At 33.4% G+C, this 22,325-nt stretch overlaps 2 protein-coding genes across 3 annotated transcripts; both read left to right on the top strand.

The window, feature by feature from the left end:
* The first annotated feature begins 14,201 nt into the window (after nt 1-14,201).
* On the top strand, nt 14,202-16,749 carry LOC128988130 (peptidoglycan-recognition protein SB1-like). Its single transcript, XM_054409349.1, has 4 exons — nt 14,202-14,465; nt 15,069-15,281; nt 15,604-15,731; nt 16,524-16,749. Exons 1-4 carry the CDS (start codon nt 14,458-14,460, stop codon nt 16,652-16,654), a joined length of 480 nt encoding a protein of 159 aa, XP_054265324.1. The 5' UTR covers nt 14,202-14,457; the 3' UTR covers nt 16,655-16,749.
* Nucleotides 16,750-17,204: 455 nt separating this feature from the next.
* Nucleotides 17,205-21,705, top strand: LOC128987854 (peptidoglycan-recognition protein LF-like). 2 transcript variants are annotated; one of them, XM_054408909.1, is made up of 5 exons: nt 17,205-17,326; nt 18,076-18,441; nt 19,511-19,638; nt 20,583-20,697; nt 21,252-21,341. In XM_054408909.1, the coding sequence occupies exons 1-5, from the start codon at nt 17,316-17,318 to the stop codon at nt 21,259-21,261; spliced, it is 630 nt and encodes a 209-aa protein (XP_054264884.1). In that variant the 5' UTR covers nt 17,205-17,315; the 3' UTR covers nt 21,262-21,341. The 2 variants fall into 2 exon arrangements, with proteins under 2 accessions (XP_054264884.1, XP_054264883.1); XM_054408908.1 differs by lacking the exon at nt 20,583-20,697 and having other exon boundaries at nt 21,252-21,705.
* Nucleotides 21,706-22,325: the final 620 nt, after the last annotated feature.

Below are 22,325 nucleotides of genomic sequence, written 5' to 3'. Positions count from 1 at the left end.
CAGAAGAGTTTCTAATTGGGTTAAGCAGATTCTCATATGCTATAAAAAAACGTGTGTGCTTAAACATTGTATTTATAAGTGGGTAATCTTAATTCTTAACACAAACTCCACGACGTAACTGTCCTGTGTGCAAACATGTTCACCTCAAAATCGTCACCAACTGCACGTAGGCGATCCTAACCATAAACCTCCTACATAAATCCTTGGAATCATTACTATCAGCCACTCCGGGAAATTTATCCATTTCGTAAATTCTTACAACACATAAACTGAGCCAATTACAAATGGTGAATATTCGCCTGAGTTATGGCGGGTGAGGTGTTTTATTAGCAGGTGGCTGGCGGTTGCTACTAGGCTAGGACGTGTGAGCCTACGGGGTTCTGGCCATTAATCATACACGAGGAAGCGCTGAATCTGCTCAATTGGATCTCTCTCTCTCTCTCTCTCTCTCTCTCTCTCTCTCTCGCACACACGCACACACACACACACACACACACGCAGACGAGAGCGTGAATTTGAAAAAATACCCTTTCAGGATTCATCGTGAGTTTATGTATTGCTACACTACTGTTTATGTAGTAGTAGTTTATGTATTGTGAAACTGTATGTTCACTGGTTATAAAATCTTGGTCTTCAAGGTCTTTCAATGATAATGTTTGAATTTCCTTTAAACGTGAAAATGAATAGAAAAGGGAGGATAAACTAGGTGCGGAATAGATTTTTACAACTTTTCCTGTCCATAAAAATAAAAATAATTCAAAGGGATGTTTGATAGCATGTTACCATCGTCGCTGCATGAACAAGATATTGGAAAAATATATATGGCCATTAAAAGTACTCAAGCGCAACCGGTACGCTTCTGTGTCAATCTTCTCGCTTTCTATGACACAATATTTCCAGGTTAGGACATGGGCATGCATACCCTGTATTTGGCTAGCTTTCCTCTTCTCTTTTACCCATTTGTTAAAACTTAGTCAGTATGGGATCGTTTCAATACGATTTTCACTTGGTTGCACACACGAATCAAAACTGCTACCGCAAACATTCAAAACAAGCAACTTTACAAAATTAAAATATTATCTTTAGTATCGAAATATGCCGTGTTAGTTTTTATTTTAGGATCTTAAACCATATGATATCCAGTAGTTTATGTGTGAGCTTAACATGAGATCCGTTCGTATATCAAACTACACGTAGCTTAACTGCAGCTACTAGACTTGATGTTCCACATGAACCAACATAAACCCCGACCAGTGTCCCTGATCGTAAACGTCAGAAGACGGTCATGAACTGAAATCAGGAATTCCACCACTCCCTGGACTCCTGGACCCTCCAACACTGGTGCAGAACATCAGAGTCTCTTAGATTTACTCTGGAGGTAGACACTTCAAGTTTTATTAGTTTTTGCTGTTAGTGGGTTCATATTCAATTCTTCAACATCGACACTTCAAAAAATATTCTTCAAATCAATTCAGTTGAGTTAAATCAATCCAAAATATGGTTTATCCAACAAAATTTATGGAATTGTATTTCAAAGATACAGGCAAAAAGACCAAATCAAAGGCGTCTATTAATTAAGTGTTCTTTATTACAAAATAAAAGGGCAAGCAAAAGAAAATACTTTTCCAGTGTGTCATAATATTGTTTCTAAAATAAATTTTCTTTAGTTTCTTTATAAATGAATAATATAATTAGGTAATTGATTAAAATAATAACTTAACATAAGATAACATGTACAAACTAAATTAAAGTATGGACATTTCATATAGATACTTAAAAATGTAATAATAAACAAAACATAGGCCTTTTTGATATTTAAGAAAATGTTTTGTTTTTTCTAATAAAGATTTTTTATATTTACAATTACAGTTATTAAAAGGAAGATATATTAAAATGGAAGTGATCATACGTTTAAACCCCAAAAATATACAGTCATAAATATTGAAATTGCAATGTCTCTAACATAAAATGTTATAGATGTCCTAGACAATTATGTAGCATTACATTTCGATTAAATCTTTGTTAAAAGTGAAATACATAATTTTTGTTCTTGCTTGAAATTTTCTCCATTTTACAAAAAAATATATAAAAACAATAAACGAGTGGCTTCTTCAATAATTAATAGAGTAGTGACAATTAGTAACAATTGTTAACTAGTATTCCTATAAGAAGCTTGTATATACAAACTGCCAAACTTGTAAGTCAACCACTCAGTTCATCACTCAGAAGTTCTGGGTCCACAAACCAGTCACCTTACCCAATTACTTCGGGTATTAGGCAATAAACGACCCGATTTGCATCAAGGCCATTATAGCCTAAGTGTCCCACAAGCCGTAAAATACGGTCGTTTTGTTCACACCGTAAATCCAACACTAACTAGTATGTTTCAGATGTTAGGGGAAACTTAGGAGAATTGTTAGTGACCTTTGCGATTGGTTATTTGAGTGTCATCAACTGGAAAATTGATTGACCCAAGATAAAAAATTACTAGATGTATTTGAAGTATCTTTTATGGTTAGTGGCTTTAACCATCAGGAACACTTAACAATTGGGTTGATTAGTAATGTATTAATAACATGTACGTTTGAATATGACTTGGTTGTAAGGTAACTTCGAGCTATTGAATTAATAACAATTGAATTACAAAATCCAACACCAATGTTTACAATATTACATTGTACAATGTTTCTAATGTTTGGATGTTTTGTACTTGTTGTATACATAACCTCAATAGGGGATACTTATAACGTATTTTGTTAAAATTTGTACTTTACTGATAATGCTAGTCTTCTTTTTAATTGCATGCAGTTATTCAAAAGAAAATTAGTCAATGTTTTTGCAAATCTAATTTTTTAATATGTTTTCCATAACAATTAAAATGAAATGATGATTGTCCATGTTTATTCAATGTATGTTAAGCTACAATACTTAACCCAGTATATAGCTCAAAGTGTATCGCTCATAATTTATGGTTGACGACCTTGAAGATCTGCTTATACCAAATACATATTTAAAACCAAATAAAAGTTTCGTTAGGTGCACGACTAAAAGTGTTCAACCTTCTTCTTATTACTAATGCTCCAGTTAACCCATTCAATGTGAAATTTCCTGACAGTTAGATCGTTAATGTTATGTAAATGTTACATTCTTGGTTGCTTGCCGTTTGCCATTTGGCCGTTGATAAATGATCCATTCTGTTAGCATTACAGTTTGGCCTAGTTTGAAACGGAACTTGATTTATTTTCCTTAACACCATCTAATGCCGAATCATTGGAAAACTTAGCCTACATTACTTGTTTGAGTATATCACTTATTTATAAACAAACCACGAAACCAGTGTTCATAGACACATGTTTTATGTGATACATATAATAATAAGTTAAAATAGATAACTATCTGTATATATTCACCCCGATATTTATACGGTTTAGAGCTGCATTTATAATTGCAGCTTTACAGGTGAGCTACTGGACCAACTGCTCAAGTGAAATCCGAACTGATTCGTGGGATTACAGTATTGCATTATAAAGACGTGCGATTCGCAAACCACTGGCCTTCAGGACAGTAGTTTATCCACTGAACTATTTAGTGAATTTAATGTAAAATTTAATGTAAAATTTAGCGTGTTTCTGTAAAATTACTTCTGTAAAACTGCGATCCTAACACATCAACTTCGCGAGTTTAAACTAAAGTCATCAAAATGTAAAGAAAGGTTTTACCTGGTTTTACTATTCCTATTAAATGGCCTTGATAAAACACAAGCTCGTTTTTTCGAATATATAAGTCGTAAAGACTATTTGGATTGGTTTTGGAGAATATTAAAAAAAATTGTTACTGTCAAAAAATTCAATTGATTTTTCATAGGAATTAGTATTAACAAATATTTTAAAAGCTGGATGTAATGTACAAAATAACACTCTAGGAACAAAAAAAAAGTAGAATTGCAATATTGCAATTTTAATTAGCAAAAGAGCCGAGGATGTTGATTTTTAGCCCAGTCAATGAATGCAATAAAAGACCCTTTTTCGCAACTAAATGGTGGAAAGCTGGATTTTTTATATGTGATAGAACCACATGAGAGGTGTATTTTCCCAAAAGTCCCCACTTCTACCCCTTGAGCTTTCCCCCCCACCCCCCTCCAAACCTAGAAATTGCAGTGTTTTACTTAATTGGTCATAATTCAAATGTTATGTGAGCTATCGAGCTGTAATTTGTTTTGTTTTATTTCTTATTAGTTTTCCTACAACTTTTGTATTTGTAACATTTTTCTAAAACCAATACTTAGGGAGATATAAAATTTAAACTTCGTTAAAAGCTTTGTTTCAAAGTGCAAAATTTTGTTTTTCTCAATGTATACTATTAAATAGAAATAATACGCAAATATGGTTCCAACAAAAGTTTTAGTACGTTTTTCAAGGTTTACAAATATATTATTGGTTAGTCATCTAGGTGACCGGGTGAAGTGCTGGGCGTCGGCAAAGTGAGCGCGTGCGCGCTAGTTGAACACCTCTGCGCTGCGTCGTCGCATCTAGCCCAGCCAATAAACGCACAAACTGCCTTTTTTCGTAGCTAAATAGTGGAAAGCTGAGTTTGTTATATGTGATGGAACCACTTAAGACGTGTATTTTCAAAAAATTCCCGATTCTCCCCCCCCCCAACCCCCTACAAACCTGGAAATTACAGTCATTTACTTTACTGCATATCATTCAAATTCTAGGCATGCCATCGTAGTCAAATTTGGTTTGTATTATTTATAATTCGTTTATCTACAACTTTTGCACTAAAGATTTTCTTATAAAACTATATCCAAAGAGATATAAAATTTTCATTTTTTTTGTAATGTTAATGTTTTAGAGGTACACAATTTTGTTTTACCCTCTATCAATTTGTTTCAAAACAAATTTTTCTTTAAATGTTTCAAACAAAAATTTAGTATGCTTCTTAAGATATATAAATATATATTTGGTTAGTCGGCCGAACTAACTGATGTAATGTGGGGCGTCGGCAAATAGAGCGCGTGCAGGCTCACCCGTCGATGCATCGCGTCGTAGGCACTGACATCGCTAAGTTCTCAAAGGTTGTATATATACAAATGCTAAGGCCTTGTACTTTGTACTTTACTACCAAAACAATCTGTATCCAAGCTTAACCGTTAACTCGAAAAACAATTATTATTTAGATGGAACCCAATCATTTACTTGTTTATTACCAGTTTTGGTTCAGGTAAATTAATCTCTACCTACTTACTTGTTATACTTGCAATACTTGTAATAGGTACTTGATTTCTTCATCTTTGACCAACGGAAGTTTGATAGATTGAGGTATAGAACACTAGGCCTAGTAAACACTTTAAAAATTACTACAAACATACTCTTTGCTCTTCCTTACGTTACAATGGGACTTTGACTTATTATCTACCACCAATGGGACTCACTTTGTTCCGCAAGGTTTTTACTAACTGCGCCTCGCGGTCAGTGAAGATCTAAACAGAAAACTTCAAAAAAATACTAAGATGAAACCTAATCATTTGTACATTTCTTAGATTTATTGTTACTTTTAACTCGTTTCTCATTTGAAATAATAATTTATTTAATTATTTCTGTTAATGGCTACACCTATTGACAATAATATACATATCCATGTATATTAAAGAAATATTACATTACATAAAGCTGGGTAAGAAACATACTGAACCCAATGATGAGATGACCCAATTCGCATATGGGTCTCAGGATGATTGGAGTGTCGAATCGAAATCCACCACCACTTGCCATCTGTTATGTAATATTTACAGTATGGTGAGTAACATTATAAGTGTAAATTTCTGTTTTGAGTGTTAGATTATTAGACGTATTTTCTTTTATTTACTTTCCAATTAATTAATGTAATAAGGCATATATCAAAAAGTTATAAATAAGTAAGTAAAAAACTATATATGTGTCCCCATACATGCAGGCAAGGCTATTTACGGAATACATACAGGCAGATTATTCAAATTTCCTTTCTTAACAATTAACATGCTGTGTAGATGTGTCAATCAAATTGGGGGGTTTTCGTAAAAATTGGCAGCAATGTATTACGAATCTGCTTTACGGCACTAATACGTCGTCGAGATCAATCATTTTTAGAGACTCTATACTGTGAATCTTGGTGAGGTTCTGTTCTCTAATATTTGATTGTTATCATGTTATCCTAAAAATGAATCAGCATAATAGTTCTTTATTGGTTTGTGGTAGACATTATGCATTCGTTTAACATCGCTAATAAAGATGAATGCGCTTATTAAGTGTTTTAAAATCTCTTATATATAGACTTAATAAAAAAAAAACTAGTTTTAACATTGACTGGTTTTAATTTGTGTTCCTTACCATGATTAAAAGTGGCTTATAAATATTCCCGACAGTTTTCTACGTTGTTCGTGATATTATTTTAACATAGGCTTACAACTCATGGCAGAGCAGAAAGCTAACCCTTGCTAGCGGGAAGCGTGAAGAGAGGGACATATCAACGATAGGACGCAGTTTGTATCAAGGATTAGTGGGTCGACGAAAACTTTTGACTGACCGTGAGGTACTTCATTTAGTCACGGTTTAGCTTGGAAACAGATTGTTTTGGTATTAACGTAGGCTACAAATTATTAAGTCGGATTTGTATGAAACAGTTGAGAACTTAGCGGTGCCGGTCCTTATTATGCATCGACGGGCGGGGCTACGCGGATGCTTTAAGAAGCCTGCACGCGCTGTCTTTGCCGACGACCACTTCACATCAGTTTTTTTTTTTTTTTTTTTTTTCAGATGAATAATCAAATATATATTTATAAACCTTAAGAAACATACTAAATTTTGTTTCCGACACATTTTGCGTATTTTATTTGAAAAAATATATAGAGGGTAAAACTAAATTGTGTACTGTAAAACATAACATTATAAAAAAAATTTAAATGCTATATCTCTTTGGGTATAGTTTTATAAGAAAACCTTTAGTACAAAAGTTGGAGATAAACTAATTATAAATAATACAAATCAAATTTCACTACGATGGCATGCGTAGAATTTGAATGCTATGCAGTAAAGTAAATGACCGTAATTTCCAGGTTTGTAGGGGGTTGGAGGGGGTTGGGGGGGGGAGAATCGGGAACTTTTTGAAAATACACGTCTTAAGTGGTTCCATCACATATAACAAACTCAGCTTTCCACTATTTAGCTACGAAAAAAGGCAGTTTGTGCGTTTATTGGCTGGGCTAGATGCGACGACGCAGCGCAGAGGTGTTCAACTAGCGCGCACGCGCTCACTTTGCCGACACCCAGCTCTTCAACCGGTCACCTAGATGACTAACCAATAATATATTTGTAAACCTTGAAAAATGTACTAAAACTTTTGTTGGAACCATATTTGCGTATTATTTCTATTTAAAAGTATACATAGAGAAAAACATAATTTTGCACTCTGAAACAAAGCTTTTAACGAAGTTTAAATTTTATATCTCCCTAAGTATTGGTTTTAGAAAAATGTTACAAATACAAAAGTTGTAGGAAAACTAATAAGAAATAAAACAAAACAAATTGCAGCTCGATAGCTCACATAGCATTTGAATTATGACCAATTAAGTAAAACACTGCAATTTCTAGGTTTGGAGGGTGGTGGGGGGGAAAGCTCAAGGGGTAGAAGTGGGGACTTTTGGGAAAATACACCTCTCATGTGGTTCTATCACATATAAAAAATCCAGCTTTCCACCATTTAGTTGCGATTAAAAACATTTATTGACTGGGCTATTTATAGTACTTCTTCACACTGTAAACATTATTAAAACACGTGGAAACCTATGTTTTCAAGGTTCCACTGATGTATGAAATACTAGTTACAAAATATCTCTAAAATATCCAGCTTCAAAGTTAAACATACTGTATGTCAATTGCAGAAGTTGAAATGTCAGCTGTCGTGTTATAGAAAGCCGTTACTCGTAATGTCACGGGGCTAACAGCAGTGGGTCCGGGCTACGAAATGTCATCAACAAAGGTAAAATACAGCATTGTTGCCTGGACGAGTGCCCGGCGCCTCAACCGGAAATTGGCTTTCATCTGAGGATTTGCATCGAAAAACCGGATTTCTATGTAAATTTTCGATAATCTTTTATTTGGTTTCAATCTGGGGTCAATCGATACCAATAGTTTTACCAGTTTAGGTGTGAAATTTTATATCAGTTGGCCTTTTAAAGGAGGGATAACACATGAATACAAAATGGTGTACTTTGAATGGCACAGCGAAAATATATCTCTTGTTTTATATTCAGTTACTGCTTTTTATCTTGTCATTCTTTTAGAAAATAATATAGCAATAATGTACTAATATGCCATTCGAATTATTTATTTGTTTTGTAGACATGGATAACACTTTTAAATCTAAATTTTGTTAAGGTTCATAAGTAAACATAATCTATATATTAATAGGGAAGCATGTTTCTATAAAAGCTTTTTTCTCAGCTCTTGTGCATTGCAGGAAAACCTACCAAAAAAAGAAATATGCCTGTAGATGTGCAGCATACCTTTGTAAATTAAAATAGGCCAAAAAAGAGCGTAAAAAAAGAATTAAAAATTTTACAAAAATTTACATGGGCTTCATCGGTTGCCATGCTGGGGACGAAATAACAACGAAATATAAACAGAAAATCAAAACAAATGAAAGAAATTCCAATCACCTGTTTTATTTACAGCTTGGGTTGATATTTTTGGTCGATTTTTCTACTATTGGACGACATCTAGCTCACAATAATTTTCCAAACATTTAGGGTCCAATCTATAACCCAAGGTGTAAGGTATCTCGTATTTAAATTACGATATAATATTGTTATATTTTTTAACTTTGTATTTTTTAAATAACCTTTTTACACTTTTAGAAGCCAAACAACGCCTCAAGCCAATTATAGCTTGAAGTCGTATCGTGATTGGAGCGTTAGTTCGCGCGATCAGCTGATTGTTGATTGTTGGTTACACAAGCAGCTGTCAAGTAGTTACCAGATTGGCCACCGCGAGTCACAGCGCCACCGGTCACGACTTCATTTGAATGCTTGTCCCTTGCTTGCCAACACTCGACACTCAAGAGAGTGAGTGTGAGTTGATGGAAAACATTACACAAGAAACTCGACGAGATGTTCGATAAATAATGGAGGAATAGAAATTAGGGCTGGTTTAGTATTAGACTAGTTAAATGACCCAAAAGTGTTGTAAACTATTGAATGAAATCTTTTTAGTACAAAAGTCGATTAGGTTTAGGATCAAACTAGTAGTCAACCTAGTAGTCAGATGTTAAACATTTAATAGTTTAAACATTTAAATTAATAGTCGAGTACACAATAAAATTTACAATATAAATAAACATGCAACTGTATATTATTAGCCAGACTAATAATATATACATTTATAGGAGACAAAATCGCGACTACTACTTGCCCTAGAAAAAAGGTGTCAACGTGACCCAAAAAAATAATTGATTAAGTAAGCACGCTTTTGGGGCCCAATGGGTAATTCGTTTACCAGGTTGAGCATTTAATAGCAATTCTCATGTTTTGACATTTAAAATAAAACAGAACTCCACAGATCAGAACATCTGATTTAATATCCATGTAATGAAGATATTCTTCATCATTACCTTTAGCACCACAAAAATGTAAACCAAGACCACTCTCCCACGTTAAAAGCTAGTTTGCAAACAGAAAATACATAAATAATCAAAGTAAAAATGTAAATAAATAATCAAATCTGCACGAAAACTCTAGACGTAAAACAAAAACACACAGCAAAATATCGCTTCTGTTAGGTAATCCAGGAGCGATTAGTGTCTCTACACACACCAATAAACAAACATTAGTGGGGAAATAAGTTACGATGCAACATCTTATAAAATTAAACACAAAGAATTACGACTCATTAACAATATTACACTGCCATTGACTAAAATAAACACCGAAATACAAACAATAGTTGTAAATTACCGAACAACTTGTGAAATATGGAACTCCATTACGGGGTTTGTGAAGTTTTACGCCGATCTAAAGGTCTGGCCTCGGACCTTATTGGACTATAATTCAAACTGGCTTATCGTTGACATTAACGTCGTGAAATACTGCTCCATCACATACGCCCAATTATTTACCGTCGTTATAGTAATTTTATGGGTTTTGTCTGCTTACGGGAGCCGTTTATGGGGACAGTGGCGCTCTCTGGTTTTGAAAACTCGTATTACCCGGCGGAAATGAGAATTCGAGCTCCAGTGGCGCAACCCTATAAATCAGCTGTTCGCGCCGGCGCTGTGGGTTATGGCACAATGGAATCTGAGAAAACCATGCAGGGAAATACCGTTGACTGCGAATACAGTTATAGAATACGTATATAGGGTTTATAACACAGGAGGGTGGTTAGTTGCGGATAAAGGAGGATAAAATATATGACCGATGACAATTAATTTAGTGCAGTGCAGTATTTAGCAATGCCTACTGTGGTACATTTCCGAGGTCTTTGCTTTTTGGTCCTCGTTCATAGCTGTGATTTGCTAATAATTCCTAGCCAGAAAACCTTAAAGAAAGAACATGGTAGATACAACTTTGAATTTACAGAAGCAGAATGGCATTACATTGAAAAAGCTTTTTTTTCTCCTAGCTTTTTTATATAAAACAAAAAAAATATAAGAAGATTAAAAATGTAATTTAGGTAAATGAAATAAGTTGTTTTTCTAGATAATTATCACCAGATAAATGATTTACTATACAAAAAATAAGAGTGACACTTTTATGTTCCCATCAAAACGCCCTGGTTGGCTGAAGAGGACAAAGTCCAAAAACAGCCTCAGTCCATAGGGTTTCAGCTCACTGGACTGAACATCACGAAGAAGAAGAACGCCCTGGCCCCGGATACCAGCCCGTGCGCTTAGAAGAAGATGTCAACAGTGTGGCACGGGCGCGCGTGGCCGCCGATGCGCGTACGAGAGCCACATCGTTTGTGTGGGTGGTCCTTGTAGTCGTGTTATCACGTAAAAGCCTTCCACCCAATACCCACCTATATTTTATGTCCGCTATCCTTCCAGGATAGGTGGTCCTGGCGACGCGGCGGAGACTTTAATAGGGGGAAAGACAGAATTGATTTCGTACATAACCTTTTCATGTGATAAGAGGGCGCGGGCATTGTAGTGTTATCGGAAACATAATTGGATCAGAGTAGTGGGCGAGTGGAGGTGTATAGAGTTGTATTGGTTGGGAGATTGTCCAACAAGCATGGCACACAATGTATAAGTTTTAGACCTGGTTAAATAGTGGGTCGAAAAATATGTATTGCAAAATAACTTCAGTGTTGCTAGTTCAGTGTTGTTAGTTTATGAATATATCTTAGCTGTATAGTGAACTCAGTACATTATATGGCACGTATGGCATTATAATATAACGTCAATTCACCACAGTGTGTAGATAAAGACGGAAATCAATGAAGCTTAAGTGTACCGTATATTAAATATTCTAGGTCCGCAAACCTAGAACTTTATAAGATGTATACTTTTAGTAAAATTACATAACTTTTGGTCGTTTGATTTTAGTCGTTCGATATCCTGTGAGGCGGAATTTAAATACTACTTTAATTTAATTAACAAAGCACATGTAAATATAATAAATTATAAGATAGTAAGTGTAGTTGCCTTTCGTTGCCCTGGAACCCATTACAACTTGCTGCCAAATAATCCACCACAAAACTAAAGGTGTCTAATAAATACTGTTGAATACAGGGTTTTAAGGACACGAATAGGACTTTGATCTTTGTTTAAAGACTTGTATGTTCTGTATCTTTTCCAACCACTTCACACACTTAAAAAATATCACCTAAAGTTTACGATCACTCATATCCCTTACAAATCACCAACAAGTGTCACACGTCAACTATTATTACACAAAAAGCCCTATATACATTTTTACTGCAAAGCATAATCTGCTGCACATATTCGCCTGCAGGGATCCTAGGTAATCTGTTGTAAGAGGGCCATTCCTCGCATATAATCGACCGTAATTGACACCAGCGCCATACCTATGCAGATGCGCTGCTGTAACGCGTCACATACCGCGCATACGTGCTGCAGCAGTGTAGCGCATGCCTACATCGCTACCGCGCAACGCGGCAACACTCGGCACGCAGTGCTCACCCGCGCATCGACAAATCCCCTCTGTGTTGAAGGATCCACCACTCATCAGGGATCAACGGAACGCAAGGAGATAGGTGTAAATAAATAATTAGGGGGAATGAATTTTGAAATAAAGTTAAATGATCGTAAAAGTTGTTTGATAAACATGGGGGGAGTAACAATTAGCCTGAATGTATATATTGTAAGATCTCTAAAGGTCTGTAAGTAATCTAGTGAAACCGAAGGAGTAGATTTATCAATCACTCTGTTGACTTCTAACAGATGCGGATCACTTCGATACCTTCTTATAAATATTTTAAAACTTTAAAAATAATTTGTTTATTTTGTTGCATAATGTTACATATTCTGCTTCTTACTGTGTAAAATCGTAATGCCTTCTACGCTTTTTGTTGATAACGGTGTAAAATTTGTGGTACTGTATTAAAAACACATTTGAGGTATGATTCTTCTCTTAGTTCAAACTATATACCGACTATTCAGATACTGATCCACAAACTTTGCTTTAAGATCAACAATGATTTGCAATGTCTGTTACAAGAAAGATCTTCGTTTTTTGAAAGACATAATGGTCAGGACCATAGAATTCAATTTAAATCAAGTGTATGTTTGAGTGTAGTGTACACTAATCAATAAGTAATGCAGTTGAAGTATTCTTGCTGAACGTTATGTAATCAATTCGACATTATTTTCATTGAAATTATAGTTTTATTTGTCATCCATTCATCATAAATTAATTATAACTAAACAATATAACACACACACACTGTTTTACCGTTTCAACTGATTGCAATCCTTCCTGACCTGTCCCAAGTGAATCATAAACTTGGGGAAATGAGCAAAATACTTACCCACGCAACACTGGCAGAGAAACAATATTGTTTATGTCCCACGATGACTTATACGATCCTATATGTAAGTTTAACATCTAAATCCGAGAGATAAGCTGGACAAGACGTGTTCTTGTACATTCCCTTAATAAGGGTATAAATCAGTTTTGAGACGTCTTCATATCTGGGACCACCTGTTTTTGGATTTTTTGTTTACGCAAGCTGGTCTGAGTTATGTCCAGGCCACACAGAAATGGACGATAAGATCTCGGCTACTGGTCTCCGCAGGAAGTCGAGCGGGGGTAAAATATGAAAACGTCCTTCTAAAACACTCGAGAGAAAATACTGAAGAGTGGAATAATGTTATGTCAGTTTGGTGCTAAATAGGACCTTAAAAAGTCTTGGAGTGAATTAGTGTTGGCAAGTTGAGGATGTTAGGTTCTATACTGGATAACTTCAAAGAGATGTATTTAGCTAGACAAGATGTTGATATATAACTGTAATAAGTAGTACAAATGGTTTGACGTATTGGTAGTTTGGGTTGTGTTAGGCTATACCGATTAAAATCAATCATTCACTTAATAATGCAAACAATATTGTAAGAGGTGATTGATGTTAAATATACACTCCAATCATAAAACGCAATGACGAATTAATTACATGGAGTCTCTTACGTAATGATCACAAAAGACAGTTCATGGAAATATTTTTTTAAATACCATTAGTTAAAAAATTCTATTGACAAATAATACGCTTGTTACTATTTAATTGTAGTTGAGACGTATTTCTTTCACGTACACATAAAATATTTTCCCGTTCAATTCTTAAAAATACAGTTTATTATCTTTCAATATACGTACTCATATACACTTGTAGTAGAGTAATATTTTAATGTAGGTGAAATAGAATGAAATACATACTTAACTTTACATTTCAGACAAGGCATGCCTTAAAACTAGCTTCAGCTGATCTTCAAGTGTGACTAATCTATTAAGCAGTAAAATTGATCGATGTCTTAACGGTGTCTCCAGTTTTCACCATAACATTGGATGTGGCTTATAGTCACAGTATATTCGTCCTAAGAAGTTATTATAAAAAAAAAACTTATTCTTATCTAAGTTATTGCAGCAGTTTCACTGATATACGACTCATCGTTGTTATATCGTTGAACCAAACCTATGTATTTTAAACTGAGAAGTGATCTCAACTCAACTAGTACAGCCTTACCAGTCTACAAATACGCCTAATAGATCCAGTGTGCTAAAGGATACTTTTGAGAATGTGATATCTTTAGTTGAACTTGAAAATGTTCCAAACATATATAACTTTCCATTCTATTTTTACAGCTTTTGTAATTTGGTTGTGGTGGACGTACCCGAATGTTGTGAATTATATTTTGTTTTAAAATTATACTATAATTTACCAATTCACCTGGGAAGTTCAGTAATAATTCACCATGCCAAAGTAAGTATTAAATGGTCTGTTTAGTTAGTTTGTGGTTTTCTATGTGAAATTTGGTGTTAGAAATACTTCTTTAAAATGGTAATAATATTTTTCCCTATCAAGAATTTACACAACTCAGGTAGGCATATTTAAACACGTTTAAGATTATGTTTACAAAGCATTTTCTACTTAAAGTCTTTCACTTAAAGGTTTTATTTATTGCTTTAATATTGTAAGTTTACAAACGGAAAAAGGGCAAGTCTATAGAGTTTGTTTGTATAGAACCATCATTAACACAATTGCCTGAATCAATAATTTCAGTAGTTTCCTTATAAAATAATTATATATCCAATATAATGATTATAAAATAATGAATATTTATTATGATATATAGTTAAAATGTAACTATGAGTATGAGGTAATTGCAAGGAAAAACCTCATCGTCCCTCGTTTTGATCATTATGAAGTTTTATGTGTTAAAAAATTAGTTGTAGACATAGTTTAAGGTAAGAATAATTCAGAAAAAAACTGAAAGGCTATCAAAACCCAATAAAAAATAACCAATAAAATATCCCAATATGAAATATAAAAATAAATTATATAATAAGTATTATTGGTTTTTAGAGACATGGCTTTGGAAGTGGTGCCAAGGGCGAAATGGGGGGCTTTACCGCCGAAAAACGAAGGAGTAGAGTTGGAACATCCCATAGAGTTCATCTGGCTCAGGTCAGAACCAGAAATGAGACCTTGTCTGACTCAGGAAAAATGTATAAAGGCTTGTCAAACCTTGCAGAAAAGGGACATGGAGGCTCCCAAGTGCATAGACATCAATGCTAAGTGAGTAAAGTTGGCACATTGACTAGCAAGTTGAATTCCCAACCAATTGTGAATGTATTGTGGGTTTCTATATTTTACAAGGATATAGGGTTGATTACACAAAATAAAATAGCCTAGATGAAATATATAAGTGTTTTGTATGAGGATCTTCACAGAATACTTGGCCTTAGACATTGAAGGTAAAGACAATTATTGATATTAATACTCAAACCTCTTGGACATTTGTGACTAATAAAATATGTGACATATGTTGAAATAACCTAAAGTAATAGCGATAAATTATTACTTATATTATATCAAGCGTTGTTTTTTATATTTTTAGCTTCATAATTGGTGACGACGGGCGAATTTACGAAGGAAGAGGATTATTTGTGAAACCCCGTAAGAGTAAAGAATTCCCCAAGTACGACGGGGAGTACATTGAAATCGTGTATATCGGACCTCTTGATGGTAAGCTGTCGTATTATTTGAGCCATTTTATGACTTGTGTCTGTCAAGATGTTAAAATTGTATCATGTTGATACTTGAATGATAATTGATTTTGCAACCAATTGATGATGAGTTAATGTAATTTTTAGTAAATTTATGGTGAGAACTTGTACATGTGGAATTTGTTAATGTTGGAGAAGAGTGTTCATACATTATTCGAATGATAGTTTATTCTCTAACCTTAAAATTAAACGTTAAAATTTTATAACATTAAAGTTTTAATTAAATTAACTAAAACCTATACATTTTATATATGTACGGTCTCAACAATGTTCGCTTGGACGTTTGTATTGCAGCTTAGGTACTCCGCAATTTCGACAAAAAACTATTTCGAATTTAATCTTGGTAAAAATCAAACGAAGTTGCAGATTTCTGATAAAATTGATATTACATTTCAGAATGTATCTTCATAAAATTAACTATTTACAGCTTACTTAAAATATTCAAATTTCTGTATGTTTACTTAGTTTCAATTCAACTTTTACTTGTTTCAGAAATGTATGCTCTGCAAGAGCAAAAGCTGCTATACACACTAGAGAAGTTTGTACATAAGTTTCATAAAAAAGGGTATCTAAATGAATTTCCCGAGTTTCTAGGTTTCTTTAAGGACTATATCCATACTCCTGAACAATATGTGTTTCCAGACAGAATGGACGTTTTTGCCAATGAGATGAGGGACAGGAGAGGGTTTAGTCCGGGAAAATAATCCTGAAAGCGTTTCAATAGTATAAAGATACGAAATTACTTTTTCAGACTGTCCTGAAGAACCGAATGGCCAGAGGGTCTATAATTTGGTGTTTGACATCATCGAATATGCAGTTCCAAAAAGGTACATGATTGAAGAAGTAGCGTTTCTAGGAGATCCTCCACCGTGGTTGAAATGAGTGAAAAAGAAATCTGAGATGTTCTTATTGTTATTTATGTGAATTATTACCTTATATCACCTGATATTCAGTTATATGTAAACATCTTTTGTAAATAAAAGGCATGAAAATTATTTTAAGGCGTTATGTATTTAGTAACTGAAATGTACCATTTAAAATTTTTAATGATGCCTTTTTTGAGGCTATTATTGAATAATTTAAGTACACATTGGGTGAAGAGAAATTGAAAGTAGATGTATGAAATATTCAAAAAAATTACCAAGTAAACATAGTAACAATTACAATATAATGTCAAAAAAACTATATATCAACAAAACTGTAAGAATTTTAACTGATTTCACTATATCACACAAATTCACATCCTGAGCAACAAAATGGAACCACCATATCCCACATGACCATAACTAATGTTAAAATTGTAAATAGATACAATGAAGGTACAATCTAAATTGCTGTCCCACGGATAATACTGCACCATTATAAACTAGAGTTTGAGATAACACGCTATACATTAGTCATACACGTTATTGTTACTGTGTTAATAGAAAATATTCTATTTGAATGAGTAAACTATGAAATCGCAAGACAAATCGTAGACAGTAAATACGATCACAGTGCTAGAGTGTTACAGTATTAAATATTATAAACCAAATTAAAAAGGATGGTCAGAGTGTAAGTATATTTTGTGTTATTTTTGAACGATTGCCCAACAGTTTTATATCTTATTAGTAAATAGAACGTTTGAAGGAAAGTTGTACCCGTAATGATGTATTTTCTAACTTTTTATGATTTTTACCCAAGGCCTTTCCGATTCATATTTACAAAAGTTACTGCTATTTCCCATATAAGTTTGCACCACTGAAGCAAAAACAAATTTTACCACTAATTTGCTCTGCATGTACATACAATTCAATTTAAGTGTACCTACCTAAAGATATTAAAACTGTTTCACTTTTGCATCCATTGGAAATTTAATTTCGGATAAAATTTTTACTTCACTTAAATATACGATATGGTAGACACGCAAACATAACATAACATAAGGTAGACACTCTCTAAATGTGAATTTTCTTTCCACCGCCCATAACCTCGTAGTGTTTAGTGACAAAAGAATAATAAATCAACGAAAATGATTTTGCTATTTACATTTCGCTGTTCAACGATTATGGATATACGAGTATGTAGTCTGTATATAATGTAATAGAACATTCTTAATGGTTAACCGATGTTTTTATATAATTTGCACTTTTTAATACACACCCACACCATTACATGATCAAGTGCAAATCTTAGAAGGTCGTAATTACCCATACCACAACACGTGTTTCCGGTTACACCTAAGCTTTCGTAAAAAATAAAATATTGAATTATTTAAGTTTTCTTTTACAACATAATTGAAAATAATGCCTTGCAATATCCAGGAAAATCCCCCCTTTGGATGACTCAGAGCTTCTCCAGCCTTGGACCGGAGGTGGTGAAAATGTTGAAGATGAAGAAGAGGAAGAAGAAAAAAATAAGAAGAAGGAGTTCAAAAAAGGGTCGACATATGTACCTGACTGGGAACCCCCAAAGATGGAACCGATAGAAAACATATTCGTTCCTAGAAGGGAGTGGGGAGCGGGACCCCATATAGAGGGGCATACTTATCTCAGTAAGCCCATACTGTTCGTGAGGTTCTGGAAATACACGGACACGGAGTCTTGCGAGGACAAGGAGAAGTGTATGAAATTAGTGAAGGAGATTCAGGAACGGCACAAGGCTAGAGGGTTTGGAGACATAACTCACAAGTAAGTGGTTTTTTTGTTTTTTTTTGTTTTTTGGAGGGAGATGAGATTATAGTGAAAGACTCGCATTAAGGAAAATGTATTAATAAAAAGACCTCACAACTCTGTTGAAAATATTCCTATAAATATTTTCTGTTATATTTTGAACCGGGTCAAATATGTCCTGCGATCAATTTATATTAAAACCTAGGCCACAATTGGGTGTAAATCTAACCAGTAAATAGTGATATTTTTAAGATTTTTCTGCTCAAATGCTGGTTTTAACGATGCTAATAGATATAAAACTCAAAAGAGTTTTAAATTATTTTATTTGATCACATTAATAAGGTGACTTCTGCATTGAAAATTAGTGGAATTTTTGTATCGCATTATAACATAGTTTTGAAACTGAAAAATCAATAGCTAAAATGATTAAATTTACAATCAATTTGCCATTGCATATTTCCTCATATAGGCCTGAAATGACTTTTTTGGCCAAGCCATACACGTTTTGCCCGAGTGGTTTCCTCTTCAAACTCTACAAAATTAGAATATTGTAATTAAAGTAAAATATACAATAATTCACGGAGTATAAACTTTCTACTTTTTTACCTTTCTAAGTTTAGCTATCAAAGCAGCTGTTTTCTTATTTTCCTATTGTATATAAACAGTTATTACAGTTATTTATTTACATGATACATGCTACATTAACACGTCACCAACACAATAACAAACTCATATACCATTGCTGAAATTCCTTAACATTTTAATACTTTTGTATAAATTACACTTGTAGTGAGGTATACAGTATAATATTACAAAATAATAAACACAAACGAATTCGCATGATTCGATATATGCTACGATGGATCCTAGTATATTTTTAGGACTATTTTATTTGAAAAATCAGCAGACGGATTTTTTAACATTTATAGCTGATTCCCTCAACTCTTACTGATCCTGTTTTTCCATAGAAAGAAAAGAGTTAATTTTGCAAACATGTATTGATAGCCACTTTAGCTAAGGCATGACAAAAATACATTTTCTAACTACATTACCTACTAGATAAAAATGTTTGAAAATATTTTTACAGCTTCTTACTAGGTGGAGACGGAAAAATATATGAAGGACGAGGATGGGACTACAAAGCTCCAACAGATACTAGATACAAACATGACAAAGAGAGATACATGGACGTGGCTTTTATTGGGGACGAGAGAAGTATGCGACTTTCATGGTATTTTTAGTCATTCATAAATATCTAATGATGGCTGTTGGAATAAATGCTTAAGTCAAATTAAAAGGATATTGTAGTGAACAAAATAAACCGGTGATAGGTGAAAACACAAATCCCATCATTGGAGCACACCAAAAACACATTGTGATTTTATTTAATGTTGTGATTTCTCCAGCTTACTGCTTTTGTTTTTAATACAGCAGTAGGTTGGTATGGATGAAATTGTAAAATACCTCTAGAAATATTTCAAAACTACATTATTCTCGTATTTGTAAAATAATGAGGTTCGCTTGTTCAAAAACCATTGTTAGCACGCTTCTATGCTCCCCTCGTTGATTTTTAAAGTGTTTAATTTTAAGTTAAGGGTAACACATAAGGTAAATGCATAAGACAAAGGGCTAAAAGGGTAAAAGTTGATGACATAGGGTATTTATAGCCTATTAAAAGTAAAAATACGCGTCAGTCTAGGTTTTAAGCAATAAAATTAGGACAATGCGACATTCATAACAGTATGAATTCCCCCAAAAATTTGTTACTAACACTTTTGCAACAGAATATTTCTAAGTCAATTTTTTTTTAATTCTAAGACCCTTCTGTCATATTTACAGCACTGTGACAAATACATTAACAAAACTAAGAATCATGTTATTGACTGGTAAAAATCACTGGTGGTCAGGGAGATTAACTATATTAGACTTAAATCACCAAGCACCTACTAAAATTGTTATACGGTTTACGGCACAGGCCCTACACGTAGGTACAGGTTAGCTCGTTCAGGGCTGTAGCCTCTTAGCATGCCACTTCACAAAATATACATCTTGTCAAACAGGCGTTTGAAATTAATTATAAAGAGATTCTCTCTAGCGGTGAAATACTACGCTGGAAAATGTTCAATCAGTGTTTAATTTATTTCTCTATTTTGTTGCAGACGTTGAGTATGATAACCAGGTCTATTACAAAGCCGCCTTTAGATTGTTGGATTTTGGTAGAACAATGAAAATAATAGACCCCAACGTAATGTGGACATGGGAACCCAATTTAGTGTAATTATTTTCTCTATGCTATTTTTGCTTCTTAAACAGAACACTAATCTCTTCATTTTATTATTGGAAATACTAGAAAACAATGAATTTTTCGTCACAAGGCGTTTTTTTAGACAATGAATGTTACCTAAATTGTTCGTAATGGAAAAGATTTTCTCTCGTGATTTTATTTTGCCATTTATGTTTATTATTAAAGTACTATAATTAATTGCCAATTGAATAGAAGTATACCCGTGTAATTTTCATCGTAATTACACTACCAATTATAAAGACTTACCGTTACACAAATAACCCCTTCCTGAATTGTGGTGAAATATGGGGTTTCTACAGAAATTTGTCTTTTACACTCTTATAAAAAATCTATTTTACGTTATATTTTAGAAAGTATCATCATATAAACACACGCAATAGTAAGTTGTAGTACATTATTGTCTTGTATGCAATGTAGAAATTGGCTTTTCCTCTTTCAAAAGGTCAATACGTCAAAAATGCAATAGGTTTAAGTCATAAAAGTACAGATTAGGTAGTTTAAAGTATCTTTTTTTATGTTCCAGGAAAAACTGAAGTTATGTACCAATCTATGTTTACGCTGTTGGATCACGGATGCAAAATGAAATATATAGACAAGGAATACTACCAAGTAGAATGGGGCCAAGAGGCTCAAAATATAGATACGACTACGAAGGAATTGACATCAAGAGCTTTAGGGCTTCTGACAGACCAAAATGGAGACGAAACGCAAAAAGAAATCAGTTAACACTATATTAAACTCTTGAACAAAGACTTAATACGTTGAAATTTTTTTACTAATTTTCTTCGGGGAGTTGAGGCATCATAATAATCTACAGACATTTGTAGGTAAAATAATTTGTATTTTTGTACTGAAAGGTCAAAGTGACACTAGCTCGCGATTAGATTTTATAAATTGATGTAATTTTATGGTTAAAAGTTATTTGACTACTAAATAGGTTTTTGTGTACGGTATTCATATATTAATGAGATCGATTCAATAAAGGTTCATGACTTTTTTCCTCCATGAGAAAATTTATTTATTATTATTTATTTATTTACATGTAATTTGTAACATGGCATTACTGAAATAAATTCTTGTACTTTTGCCATTTTCCTTGAGATATTAAGGTGAAAATTTATAGCTTTATCGATTTATTTGCACATTTAAACACATCATCCCAACACATCAGTTGCTTATATGATGGATCATACGTGGAAAAATCTCTTACAAATCCAAACATTTAAAGAAAAGAAATTTATTGGAACAAAAAATACAGTATGTAGAATTTGCTTATGTTTTAATCCGTAGTTCTTACACAAAAGCCCCGGTTACTTAGATAAACAATTTATCGCTAACATATAGGTACGAAATTTGTTTATAGCTTTGTTAATTTATAGTATTTATATTATTTATTACGTCATCTAAAAAGCCTAAAGTGGGCTTTCATGAAAACATTACTATTTACCAATAATTATTTCTGAAAAAAATAAAATAAAATAAACACAACAGTAATTTTCATCAAAATGTTTACTTTTACTAGAATGGTTTTGGTATATTTAAATAAGTAGTCTACAATAACGAATGTTGTCCCGTGATGTAAAAAAGTCAGTCCACA

The sequence above is a fragment of the Macrosteles quadrilineatus genome, unplaced genomic scaffold (genome assembly GCF_028750875.1).
Source record: "Macrosteles quadrilineatus isolate MER2022 unplaced genomic scaffold, UCM_ALF_1.0 Scaffold_2__2_contigs__length_208266976, whole genome shotgun sequence".
In the NCBI taxonomy this organism is placed as follows: domain Eukaryota; kingdom Metazoa; phylum Arthropoda; class Insecta; order Hemiptera; family Cicadellidae; genus Macrosteles; species Macrosteles quadrilineatus.
This window is presented reverse-complemented; position numbering and strand designations above follow the sequence as displayed.

What these genes read in the sequence shown, in the direction of transcription:
- LOC128988130 (XM_054409349.1), top strand. An exon ending in TGCATAGACATCAATGCTAA is followed by an intron (nt 15,282 to 15,603) that starts GTGAGTAAAGTT and finishes TTATATTTTTAG; the next exon opens with CTTCATAATTGGTGACGACG. An exon ending in GTATATCGGACCTCTTGATG is followed by an intron (nt 15,732 to 16,523) that starts GTAAGCTGTCGT and finishes TTACTTTTTCAG; the next exon opens with ACTGTCCTGAAGAACCGAAT.
- LOC128987854 (XM_054408908.1), top strand. An exon ending in TTTGGAGACATAACTCACAA is followed by an intron (nt 18,442 to 19,510) that starts GTAAGTGGTTTT and finishes ATATTTTTACAG; the next exon opens with CTTCTTACTAGGTGGAGACG. An exon ending in TTTTATTGGGGACGAGAGAA is followed by an intron (nt 19,639 to 21,251) that starts GTATGCGACTTT and finishes TTTATGTTCCAG; the next exon opens with GAAAAACTGAAGTTATGTAC.